This window comes from Hyperoodon ampullatus, assembly GCF_949752795.1.
Source record: "Hyperoodon ampullatus genome assembly, chromosome: 17".
Lineage (NCBI taxonomy): Eukaryota > Metazoa > Chordata > Mammalia > Artiodactyla > Ziphiidae > Hyperoodon > Hyperoodon ampullatus.
The window spans coordinates 44461148-44474709 of NC_136930.1; the positions used below are offsets into that span (position 1 = coordinate 44461148).

General features: G+C 46.7%; 1 protein-coding gene across 1 annotated transcript; it reads right to left on the reverse strand.

The window, feature by feature from the left end:
• Positions 1-906: 906 nt before the first annotated feature.
• NCALD (neurocalcin delta) lies at positions 907-13301 on the reverse strand (the record flags this gene model as incomplete). Its single annotated transcript, XM_079722312.1, has 3 exons — positions 907-1004; positions 3393-3498; positions 12924-13301. The coding sequence occupies 3 exons, from the start codon at positions 13299-13301 to the stop codon at positions 907-909; spliced, it is 582 nt and encodes a 193-aa protein (XP_079578438.1).
• Between the last annotated feature and the right edge of the window lie 261 nt (positions 13302-13562).

The window sequence follows — 13562 nt, forward strand, 5'->3', positions numbered from 1 at the left end:
TAAGACATAGACATTCATTATAGCTGGCTTACTTCACAACAAGCTACTAAAAACAGTCTCCTGTAATAAGATTGTATTAGTGCTCACTAAACATGCATTTCATTTAAACAAGGCAAAACACTTAATTTCGTCTGTAATACCCAGTATTTTATATACAGAAATCCTTTTTTTTTTTAAACTAAATAGGCAACAAGATGGGTCTGGTTTTGAAATATAAATTACCATTTGTGTTTAATTTCCAGAGAAACTCATCTTAGCTCAACTAGTGTAAACCTGGGAAGAAATAGCTGAGCCATCTTTTTCCTCTCCTCTATGAATTTACCTTGAAATGTTCACAGCTTAGAAACTAAAGCCTGCTGGGGAAGAGGATGGGGTGGGCCTCCAGGCGGGAATCCCCCAGGCCCCTTTAATAGCCTGGCCCCAGAGGATTCCTGGTCCCTGGGAAATCTAGCATCTGGTGCCATCACCCCTAGGGCATGTGTTACTCCAGACCCAGGTGGGGAATTTTGTTTTCCAAGCAGGGCCCTCAAGCTTGCAATAGAATCACTGGACTGGATTGTTTTCTCTTCTCTTGCCTCCCCCAGTCTTCGGTTTTAGAACACAGACTTTCGAATCAAAGGGAAAGTAATAATAATAACGATGAAAAATCGTCAGAACAATGAACACCACAAAGTCTGTGCACGGCAGCACTGTTCATGCTCTCCACAAGCGCGGGGGGCTCTAGACATTCCCATGAAGCGTCCACGACAAAAGAAGCTGCAGGCGGCACGGAGGGAGGTGCATCCAACCACACGGGGAACAGCATCACCGTCAATATTGTTTGGCAAAAAAAAAAAATTTTTTTTTTGTTAAAAAGTAAACTCCAAAGGGAACACAAGCAGCTCTACAGTTGGTGGGGCTTCCGGCTCAGAAGTGGCCGGCGCTGCTGGGGTCGCACTGCAGGAGGCGCACTATGGACGGGTCGCTCTTGGCCCCTCGGATGAACTCTTCCAGGGAGAGTTTTCCTAGAAAGCAAGAGGACCGGTGAGTGGCAGCTGGCGGCCGCTGCACGGATGTAGGCTTCCCGCTGCACCTTGGGGCCGGCGGCGGCGGCCCACCTCTTCCCGGGGTCTCACACCCGCCGTGAGGCCCACCTTCCGTCTCTCCGAGCTGAGACCCCGGGCTCGTGAGCATCGCACAGCGCAGCACGCGGCCTCCTGAGAGCTCTGTGTGCACGGCCCTGGGCTGCGGGGCTGCTGGGTGGCCGCGATGTGGCCCCTGCCTTCGTGGCCCCTCCAGCTGCAGGCGCCCCGGAGGGACTCGGTGTCTGTGGATCAGATGGCGTTCACGCCTTTCAAAGACTGAGCTGGGCTCCTGCAGCGCCAAGGCCGTCCCCACGGGCTCACTGGGCCCTCTGGGCTCCTCAGGGTCACTTGGCTACACCTAGGTTTGCATGTGGGCAGAGGGCCCCTGCTTTGGGCCAAGGTGTGAGGACGGCCGCCCTTCCACCCAGGCGAGGGCTGTGAGCTCCGAGAAGCAGAGAGGTGCCGCGGGGGGTCCCTCCCGTCAATCAGGGCACTTTCCTCCTACCCCAATGGGCTGGACGGGGGAGACTGGCTGCCTGGGATTCCACTCCTCCTCGATGTCTTTCTCCTTCTTGTCCAAGCTAGAGTATGTACTAAATTCCCTTCGAGAAGTTTCCTCGGTCATATTGTTGGCGGGAAGGCAAAGCTTCCCCGCCTTTCTTGTTGCGGCAGGGTAAACCCTGCATTCAGCGTACGTATCCGCTCCCTCGGGCTAACTACCCGCGTGCTCCTGGATTGGCTTCCCAGCTAACCTGCTGGGGGCCCAGACTTTTCTCTTCAAGTCAGCCGCCAGGGGTTAGATGCAAAGAGCTTCTCCAAGAGGAATCTAACAGCGGGAGGGTCTAGATGAGGCCTCGGCTCCGGCGTGGCGTCCCGCCTTGGGGTCCAGAAGCCCTGAGCCAAAGCACCAAGTCTCCTGGCTGGGCGGAGCCTGACCCCTTGCAGACTTAAAGCCCCTCCCGATACGGCTCCCACTCCGCCCCCCGCCCCCCCACCTTTTTTTAAACTCAAGCCTTTCCCTTAGGAAAGCACAGGGCTTTTAGCAACGAAATGCATTTGGGGAATGTTGACCCCATCAGGGCTCTGTGACCCCATTGTGACCGAGGCCCAGAGCACAGGGTCTCATTTCTCGCAGTGAGCGTTCGATCCTGCAGTGTTTGGATCTTCTCCCATCTTTCAGCCCTATTCTGAAGAGGAGGCTGGGCCTCGGGCAGGACACAAGCCCACCTGTGCTCCCCTGGAGCATCAGCAAAATGTGCAGTTTAATGTCAGTGAGTTTATTATTCTATTAAAAGAATCCCGTTTGTTTAGTCTTTGCAAAACAAACTATTCGCTGTGAATCAAGGCACATAGAGAAACAGGATGTAATGGCACCTTTGTGGAGAAACAAAGCAAACAGATTGGCCTGTACCCTGCAAACCCAGATTCTCAGGCAGCTGGTGCCCCAGAGGGCATAGGGATAGAAACTGAGGCCCGCTCTGCGACAAAGCCTTCCGTCGGGGGTATATGACTGCATTTGCTCATCATTGACAAGAATTGCTGGGGATGCCCAGCAGAACAGGCAAGCTGGAAATAAAAGCAAGAGCTATAGATGACTCAGGGCTTATTATGGACCAAGCTCTCTGTGTTAGCACTTTAAACTCAGATATTACATCTAACTAGGGCTGCCAGATTTAGCAAATAAAATACAGGATGCCCAGCTAACTTTCAACTTCAAATAAACAACAATTTTTTAAGTATGTCCCAAATATTTAATAGAGCATACTTATATTGAAAAGTCATTTGTTATTTATCCAAAAATTAAATTTAATTGTGTCTCCTGTATTCTGTCTGGCAATCCAACATCTAAAATCCACTGTTCTTGAGTTTGAAATCCACCTCTCCTTTCATTTTGGTTTGCTTTGCATCCCCTTGTTGGATTTGAATTGTGGGTGGCTCCCTCAGGGTGGAATCTGCTGGCCACCTCACCTGCCAACAGCTGAGGGGTCCCACTTGGCTCCAGGAAACCCAACACCTTGGAGCATGCGCATGAAACCCCAACAAAACCCCCTGGGCAGGCTGGGATGAAAGCTACTAGGGTCTGGGTGGATAACAAGCCCCTCCCCACTTTCTGATTCACTGGCCTGCAGGATCCAGCCTCCATCTTCCCCCTACAGGGAGCAAGCAGGATAAGCCACTTTCACAAAGGGCCTCGAGCCAGGTCCTTATGGCCAATATCTTGACCTCTGGTGGAATTTCCCTACCTGGACACCCCAGCCCCTCCAGCAGCCCCCGCTCTGAGCGAAGCAAAGCAAAGCAAAGCAAAGCAAAGCAGCCATGGTCTCCTACCATCTCTATTGGTGTCCATCTGGCGGAAGATCTTTTCTGTCCTCTTCTCTGGGGTCGACTCATCTTCAGGCATTTTCATTACAGAGGAGACCATCTTATAGATTGCCTGGGGACAGAAGCAACATGGTGTGAGACAGAAACATGGTTTGGTTTCGCACACAATGGCCCTATTATTAAACCTCCCAAATACAGGGTTGAAGGGAATGCCTCCCATCACACAGAGACCCAGCTCTGTTCCTGACCATCTGTCGTCGTAGAAGAGAGACGTGCAGTTGCTGGTGAGAGCAGCCAGGCCAGCAGAGCTTGTCCAGTGGCAAGAACCTTCAGGAGTGACAACTGGCAGGAAGATCCACTAGGCCCCCCGTGTCTCTAACTTTACTGTGCTTATGAGTCCCCTGGGAATCTTGTGAAGACGCAGAAGCTGACTGAGTAGGGTGGGCTGGGGAGATGGGAGGCTTGAGAGTCCGCATTTCTAATGAGGCTCCTGTGGGCTGCTGCTGCTGTTTTGAGGTCCCCACTCTCAGGCTGTAGGTGACATTCCTCAGGCCAGAGACAGGTCAGGGTCTACTGTGGTCTCTCCCTGGGTCCCTCAAGGGTGACAAACACTGATGGTCTGTAAGGGCCTGCCCTGTTCTTCTCCTGGGCAGACATTACCAATCCATCCCAGTGCTCCTTCCCCTTGTATGTGGCAATCATCTCACATTCCTTCTCAGCAAGCTGCCAAGTATCCCCGGGATGGGAACAATCTGCCATCCAAGTTTTGGATGAAATAAGTATACAATCTCAGCTTGAGATCAACTGGGTACATCAGAAATCTGATGGGCAAAAGAGGGTTCTACTGAAAAGGTTTTGTGAACAGTACTGAAACTATCTTCCCTACCACCTGTGGACCCCCCGTGGTACCCAGTAAGCGCCTGGAAGGCCTCAGCTGTCAAATGTTGTTTTTATTTTGGAAGCATAATGTAAAGTCATTGTTTTTATCCCCAGACCATGGTTCTGATACTCAGATTCACTTTGGGAAAATTAGCCCTGGGAAGGAGTTTTAGAAAAAGTAGATTTTGCCAGAGGGTGGGTGGAAAAATCTGCAAAGTTCTGGAACTTGGGATGTAGTGGGAGAAGAGAAAGGAAGGCAGCTGAAGGAAAGTAGTCTCCAAAGGGGAAATGTGGAAACAAAAAGGGTTGCAAAAAGAGATAAAGGCTTAACTTCTCCGCTTTACAGTCTTGTTCAGGATCAACTCTGCCTCAAGTTCCTAAAATATTCTGGAGAAATGGGGGTAAATATTATAATCTCCGTTGATAAAATAGGAGTGAAAAATGGACTCACCCAGTGTGTTGACTCTTGGGCTGATCCCACCCCACAGGGACCCCTCAGGCCAGGCTCCCCGAGTCTGACTTGAACCCACCCAGAGCCCTCGCTGGACTGGAGCTGCCTCCACAGTGATTCTGTCTGGGAGGAAGGGCAAAGTGGGAGTCATGGCTCTTTCTGGGATGATGGGTGTCACTGGGGTAATAAGTAAGCTTGGCCACAGTCAGCTGTCCCAAGAGACGCTCACTGAAGTGTGCTCCAGAGGCGAGAGGTGAGCCATACTCTGTCTTCCTCCAGGATCCCTATTGCTGTCCCCTCCAGCCCAGGACTACACTACCATCTGTGCTGGGGTTATAGTGCCATGTGCCAAGCCGCTGGGGGCACCTGACTCCTCCAGGGAGCTAGAAAAGGCCACAGAGTTAGAGACTTTTTTACAAATGGGAAACAGAGGTGCTGACCTTTCAGGGCCACATGAATATTTAGTAACAAGAGTGGAAATCAGGAGACTCTCCATGCCACCTCTCCATAGCACCCTCTCCTCAGCTTTCTTTGCTCCAACATGGAAGCTTTTCTGTAACTCCTGACTCAGAGGAATCGGTGGCACCAACTGATGAACACACACACACACACACACCCCTCACATGGATTTCAGACTTACACAATCTAAATATTTTGTGAATTCATAAGCCCAGGAATCTTAGAACAACAACAACAAAACAGTATCTAGATATCAGCGTCTCACTAAATCACAAGTACACCTCTTTACAGGTGTAAGAGGTGGTACATTTCAGGAGTTGTAGAAGTGACGTGGGAGGGGCATTTATGGACAAATAATAAGTTTACTTTGGCTAGAAGTCTTAAGGATCCTGTGTAATCAACCTTCTTTGGGGCTGCGTTGTTCCTTCCCCCAATCTGTTCTGGCCTCGGTAAGGTCCCATAGTAGCAAGTAAAACCCACTGGTCTGGAACACTCCTTGGAACTCTCAGCCTCTTAGAGTTGAGGTTCATGAAATTCTCCTTCTTGGGATTCTGAAGGGAAGTCAACTGTGTAATAATCTAGGGATTATTCTCTTAATACTCTGGTTGAACAAATGAACGAAAGACCAAGCAAACAGATGAATGTGTGTTTGAAAACAAGGCTCTTACACCCAACAGAAAGTCTTCAGGGGTTTAGTCTTTAGCTGTTAGGCTAAAGGAATAGGGCTGGGGCAGAGAAATGAGGATAGGTTAGTTCCAAAAACAAACAAACAAACAAACCCATAAATAAAAACAAAACAAAAATGAAGAAAGTCAGGATCCCCTTATATGAGGATATCTGCAAACGAGGCTTCTGGAATTGGGCAAGAGATGTAATGTCTGAGTATACTGAGGGGTTGAGAAGGAAGTGTGGGCACCTTTAACACGCTCACCTTTCCAGATGGCTCTTTCATAGCACTCAGACTAGATTGTTTTTGTTTGTTTGTTTTTAATGTGCATCAGCTCACAGAAAGGGATTAGTGAATTATTCACAAAACCAGGTCTATGAACACGGGTGGTACTAGAGCAGTGAGCAAAGAGATGAGGTGACAAGCCCCAGGGGTCTCAATGTGAGTAAGTGGGTGACAGCCCTGCAAAACCTCAGTGGGGAATCATCTGTCCCTTTGCCCCTCTCTCATGGCCTCAGCAAGCCAGCATTGATTGTATTAGACCTGGGACTCCACAGCACAGGGAGAGAAAAGACACAACTCCAGACAACAATCTGAAACAGATCGTGTCTTTTATTAACCCCAGTTCCCCACACCCCTCCCCCAAATTTAATGGGATTAAACCATGGAGAGGCCAGGCTACTTCCCTACTTTATTTTTAGCAATGTCAATGAGAGGCCCAGCAGGGACATCCTGTTTTTAATTAAACTTGAAGAGGCCTATTCTTGTCTCTGGGTAAATACAATGCTATGGGACACCCAGGAACCCAGCTCTGGTTCTGCCCTAGGCAGGCTCAGGACAGCACCACCTGCGGCCAGGGGAATTACCAGCTTCCTCTTGACATATATATTAGGTGATTTTTCTTTTTCCCTCTGAATGAACCACCTCTCGGAATGCTGGAAAAGAAGGGCTCACGTCTGAACTGATAAAGGTTGTGGGATTAACTAAGGGCAGGCACAATTCCAAGAGCTAAAGTTCACTCTTCTCTCTGAAGGAAACCAGACTGGCTTTTCATCAGAAGATGTAGGGTCTTCCAACAGGACACCCAAGGCCCCATGACAACCCACCAAGGGTAAAAGAAGTTAAGTAGTAAAGGGTTGTTCTTAGATTATCGATAAAGAAAAGCATCCTGCTTAGAAGGATATTACACACCAGGAAAGGAGGGTAGACAGAGGCCATGAGAATCTTTCTTGGAAATACTCTTAAAATGGGATCAATATCTAGGTATCTAGGACAGCATAAGCACTTTCCTGTTTAGAGCTAGAAGAATACAGTAAGTCGGTAAATCCACAATGTTCTCCCAAAGTGCTGTAGATACTTCCACAGGCAGGGAGAGGATGGGGGGAGAATAAGGGCCCTACCCCTTTTTTCAACCAAAGCAGCTCCATTCTTATATTAGTTTTCACATAAGATTTTACTTGAAACTCATTATTGCCCAGGCCCCTGCCCCCACTCATGTTTGTTTGTTTGGTTCTTGGTAAACAGTCCTACCATCCACCATCCTGTAATCAAGTCAAAGACATCTTTAATACGGCACTACCGCCCGTCTCCACGTGCAGGCAGTCAGCTAGACCTATCAAATCTGCCTCCTTCATATTTTTCTAAATTTATTATTCTTGCCCATTCCTCAGCCACTGTCTTGTTTCAGGTAAGTGGTGGTACCCATCATTTTTAGATATGGGCAGTTACTATTTATTTCAATCTTATATAAAGTGCTGTGCAAGGGTTGCTTCAACAGCCCCTTCCAAAGACCCCGTTCACTCTCCTAAAAAGACACTCTGGAGCTGCTGTGGTTTAGGACTCCACATTTTGGGGGGCAATACTGAGTTTGTTTTTGGAATGTTTGACTGTGAGGTACCAGTGCAATGTCTTAGTGGAGATGTCCATTAACAGCTGGACATAGCAGAGGTGAAGATCTGGAGGTACTCTGTTTCTTCATCCATAAAATGGGGCTAATAAGGTTATTGTGAGGATTAAATGAGAAAATGCACAGGTACCAGGTTGACTAATGTCCTGCAAAAGTTCATGTTCACCCAGAACCTGTGAATGTGACCTTATTTGGAAATAGGGTATTTGCAGATGTAATCGAGTTAAAATGAGATCATACTGGATTTGGGCAGGCCCTAATCCAATGATGTGATCATATAAGAAGAAGGAAATTTGGACGCAGTCACACAGGGAAAATGTCACATGATGATAGGAGAGATGTGGGCCCAAAACACCAAGGATCGCCAGCCACCACCAGAAGCTAGGAGACAGGCATGGAGCAGATCCCCCCCAGGAGTCTCTGGAAGGTACCAGCCTTGCCCACACCTTGACTTTGGACTTCTGGCCTCTGGATCTGTGATAGAATAAATTTTTGTTGTTTGAAACTGCCCAGTTTATGGTAATTTGTTATAGCAACCCTAGGAAACTAATACAGTGTGGAAAATACTTAACACTATGCCTGGCCCATACAAGCACTGAGAAGATGACTTCCCAGAACTAATGAAAGGACAAGAGGGCTGAGGCTGGAAAGCTGCTTGGGAATATCCTTGTTTAGGAAACAGGAGAAGGAAGAATAGTCCACAAAGGAGACCTGGAGGGCACAGCCGAGTGGGGGGCCTTTGGGTAGCAGGCACTCACTTGTGTTGCCAGATGCCTAACTTCAACTCTTAAACTATAATGTGGCTTGTCACGATAAGATTAATCCCCTGATAAGAAAGGGATAAAGCCAAACACAACTGATAAACAAACTAACCTGGGCAACCGCTTTAAAGAATTTTCCCCGGGAGAGAAATCCAAGTTGCATTCTAGACTAACATCTGTGGTCCACACTCATAACTGAGAATTAGGCAAGGGTTTGCAGCTGAATTCCCAGGGGCCATATCAAGATGGACTAGAAGGTTTCACCACAACACCATCCACCCCCCGCCTTTTTTTTCACCATCAGAAGAGCACAGTATTTCAGGTCTCCAAGGCACATATTACAAGTGACATAGTGTCTACGACACCAATTTAGAAAGATCTTTGGGAGAAAAAAATGCCACTGAGGAAGTGGTTTTAGAAAGAATGTAACCAAGTCTTTCTGGTCCTGATTTTGATCCCTCATGGCACAAATACTCACAAGCTGGTTGTCTGAACTGGTCACAGTTGGTGCTCTTGAGACCAGGTCAGATTAATTTGTGAGTCTGTCTGGTGTTTGTGGACAAACCTTTGCAATGGCTAACACCATAGTCTCCCTTCCTCTTCATCTGGTTGCTGTATGGTTACACATGCCTTATTCTGATGAGTGAATCAGGAAAAAAAATTCCCATATTGCTAAAAGAAACAAACAAAAAAATAAGTCTTCTGTGATGGGCTGCCAGCATAAGCCCAACCTCCTTCCTTTAGTTTTCATTCATTCAAAGGGTGTGAAAATGTAGACTAAGGGTGTTATGAAGTTCACTCTGCCTTATCAAAAGTGCTAATTAACCTTGAATCACAACTAGGAGGGAGAGTCTGATTCTAAAACAACACGTATTTGAACACCAACTACTTTAAAGCAATCATTACCATCCAAGGAATGAATATGCTAACTAGAAATTATTGCAACCTGGTCATTAAAGTGAGTTCCCTGAGAACTGCTAAAGGTAACACTGTGTTAGCCTATATATTCCTTTCAGAAAGTCTCTAGCAGGACTTGAGAACAAGTCCAGACAGGCTGTGCCCCAAAAGTCCCGATGCATGAAGTGCACCTATGGGCTCAGGGCAACAGCTCGGAGCTGGGGAATTCCTGGTGCCAACCACATTCTCTCCTGGAAAGGTGATCTTTCTGTTACTTAAATCCCGTAAGCATCAGAGCAGCCCGGAAGTTTTAGCTTATTTCCAGCTGGGATGGTGTTTGGTAGGAAAGACAACAGCTGAAGAAGCCTGGGAACTCCTAAAGTCATCTGCACAAGAATATCTCTTCTGTGAGCTCCACCAGTTGGAGGTTTAGCTGGGTTACCTCCCTTTGTGTTGTGAACATACATTTATATGACTAGGTAAACTTAACTTAAAACTTAATGGGAGACTCTATTACTTTGCCCTTTGAATGGGAAATGACCTCCCTTTATTTTGCAGGGAAACATCCTGTCTCAGCTCCAGAAACTTCTATAGAATAATAGTAGTCAACATTTACTGACGGATACCCATTGAGAGGCCCTGTTCTAGGTACTCTACTTGTAATAACTGTTTAACCCTTACGGTTACTCTTGAGGCAGGTGCTATGATTGGCTCCAGTTCACAAATCATGAGAACAATGCACAGAAAGGTTAAATAACTTACCCGAGGAAAAGAAGGAAAAGGAGATTGAAAAAGGAGAGGGGCAAGGCGATATTGACCTGCTTTGCTCGAGACAACCGCTCTCACATGCCAATTCTTCCCTTGACTCCCTCTTCATCTTTGTTTTGGATCCAGGTGATCAAGTTTTGTCTAAGCCTGTGATTTTCATTCAATCATAAGAGTAAAGCAACACAGATTGTGTACTCCTACCCAATGACAGTCTGTGGTTAAAATATGTTCTTTCAAGGGTCCTAGTTACTTTCTGAGAACAGAGGGGTCACTTTCACCCCCTGTTCTCCCTGCATTCTCTCCCCACGGTCCTGTTGACGGATCCCTAAGTTCACGTTCCCTCACCCCCAAGATCCCAGAGAGCATCTGAGCACTCGTGGTTCAATGTGTAACGCTACTCACATGCTCGCGGCCCCCTTCCTGAAACACAGCCTGTCCTGGGCTGGGTGTGGGTGTTCAGACCTGCCTCTGGCTGGGCTCAGGGACAGAGAACTGTGTGGGGCAGGAAGGCTTCTCCTTCCTCTTGCAGCCGGGGGCTGAGACTAGGGCCCTCCCCGCCACCCCAGGAGAGGATCTGCCGTTATGGGAGAAACGTCAGAATTGTGATCTGGCTTAAGACTCATGAGAGGTGGTTTTGATGCAATAATAAAATATTGGACCTAAATCATGTTCCTAAGTTTGTCACTTAAAAAAAACAAACACATGAATGTGAAAATGTTTGTATAAGACTCTAAAAATAAATCTGCATATGGTTTTGCTTTTTCACCCAGATGTTGATATAGCACAAAATTATTTTTTGGAAAAAGGAACATAACTGCGTTTGGACATATGTGGTAGACTGAATAATGGGCCCCCCAAGATGTGCATGTCCTAATCCCTGAAACCTGTGAATATGTTACCTTACACAGTAAAAGGGACTTTGCAGATGTAATTATGTTAAGGATCTTGAGCTAGGGGGGATTATTCTGAATTATCTGGGGTGTCCTAGTGTACTCACAGGGGTCTTTATGAGTGGAAGGGAGAAGCAGAATGAGATACCCAGGGGAATGGCAACGTGAGAAGAACTCAATCCACTGTTGCTGGCTTTGAAGATGGTTATAAAGGGCCACAAGCTAAGGAATGTTTCAAAAAGTAGGAAAGGCAAGGAAACAGATTTTCCCCTAAAACCTCCAGACAGAATGCAAGCTGTGGACACCTTGATTTTAGTCCAGTGAAACCGATTTCAGATCTCTGACCTCCAGAACTGTAAGATAATAAACGTGTGTTGTTTTAAGCCACTAAGTTTATGGCCCTTTGTTACAGCAGCCAATTGGTTTCCAAGAGGAAACCAATACCGTGTATTTCAGTGTTACAGAGTCCACAATAGAAGCCTTCCTACCAATGCCAGGAAAAACAAAAGGATTCCAGTCTGTTACCACCAATATTCTGTGGATACCAAAATTAAACCATAGGAAGCAACAATAAAGAAGAAAAACTAGAGAATTTGTGGAGTTCCACACCCTCCATTCGTTGACAAGCCTCATTATAAACTTGTTTGGACCCCGATCTTCACCCTGACCACTTATTAGTATTTGCAGGTGAACATCATGAATTTGCATTTTACATTAAATGGCTTGAATTTCTGAGTTTTGGAGGGACATTAGTTCAGCAAGGAATTTATGTGCTGACACTTGTAATCAAGCTGCAGTTTCACTTACTTTAACAAACAGAGCCTTAATTTGTATATGATTCTGCCGGCCCACAGCCTGCCTCCATCTTATCACTTTCTAACAGGTATTTTCCCAGACACCTAAAAGACAGTGCCGACTCTGAAGCGATTGTAGCATCTGCAAATATGCATTCTCCTAAATGGTGCAGACCAGCTAGAACCAAACAGTGAGAATCCCCACAAAGGCACACAGCTTCTCGGGACAGTGACAAGGCCTGAGTGTGGACTTTCAAAGAAGAGGGGGTGGTGAAAGGAAAAACGACCCCTTTTCCTGTTCTGTTTGGGCAATTTACTCTGGGTAAGTGATCTGGGGAAATAAAATGGAGCGCTTCCTATTAAAATGATGGAGGCCTTGATTCTGCACTGTTTGTATCTCTGATGAGATAGAAGCTAGATTAGAGATCCCTACTTTTATTCACGTGTCTAATAAACTTGGAAATTAGTGATGGCAGTGATGATGAACTTTTCTGTAAGGCTGGCACTGTGCTAAGCATTGAACACGGAGAGTCAGTCTAATCTTCAAACAATCCCACAGCAGTGGGCACTGCTGATAGTTCCATTTTACAGATAAGGACACTGAGGCTCGCTTGGGTTAAAGTCACAGCGGTAGTGACTGAATGAGGCAGGATTTGAACCCAGGTCAGAGTTTGATCATTAAACATCACTCCAGGCTCTAGGTCCAGGCAGGTCATTGCACTGAATAGATGGAGTGGCCACAGTGAGCATGACCAGCTGAAGAGTGCCATGTCCCTCTGTAGGGAGGAGTCACCACAAAGCCCCAGGGCACCTATGCTAGGCAAGAATGTGGGCCCAGTGTGGCCAGAGCTCCTGAGTTTCCAAGAGATGCTAACCAATCTGCATGTTTATGTGTAATCTCCCTGTTTTGTATATGGGTTCCACATTTTCAAAGACACTGGCTAGGCCAAATCAGTGCCCAGGCGGACCACCCGTTTGCAATCTCTCCACTAAGCTATACTGTGGACTTCCCAATTCTTACTGTGACTCACACTCTTCTCTTTGTAAAGGGCAAGGTCCACGTACCTGCACAATCTCGAGCATTTCTGCCTTGCTGATGTAGCCATTTCCATCCAGGTCATACATGCTGAAGGCCCATTTCAGCTTCTGCTCCAGCTTCCCCCTTGATGTTACGCTCAGGGCTATGATAAATTCTCTAAAGTCTATTGTCCCATCTCCATTGGCATCGAAGGTGCGAAAGACGTGCTCTGCAAATTTGGAAGCATCCCCATAAGGGAAAAAGTTCCCGTAAATTTTCTTAAACTCCTCCATTGACAAATGTCCACTGGGGCAGTCTCTCAAGAAGCCTTTATACCATTCCTGGATCTCATGCTCTGTAAAATCTGTGCTTTCCAGCAAGTCCTGCATGACCTCTGGGCGCAGCTTGCTGTTCTGTTTCCCCATCTTGGCAGCAAGAATTCAGCTGCAGATAAAAAAGAATATAGTATATATAGCTTTTTAAACCTGTTCTTTAGAGGCACATTTTACAATCTGTGATTGTTACTTTGGGAAAAAGAAATAAACTGTTAGTCCAATAACATCGCCTAGGGTTTTCCAACATTGTGGTCAGCCAGACAAAATGCTGAAAGACGGGCAGGCAGAAGATGCACAGCAGAACTATCACGGACCAGAAAACTGATATTTCTTCTACACAGAGCCACCCTA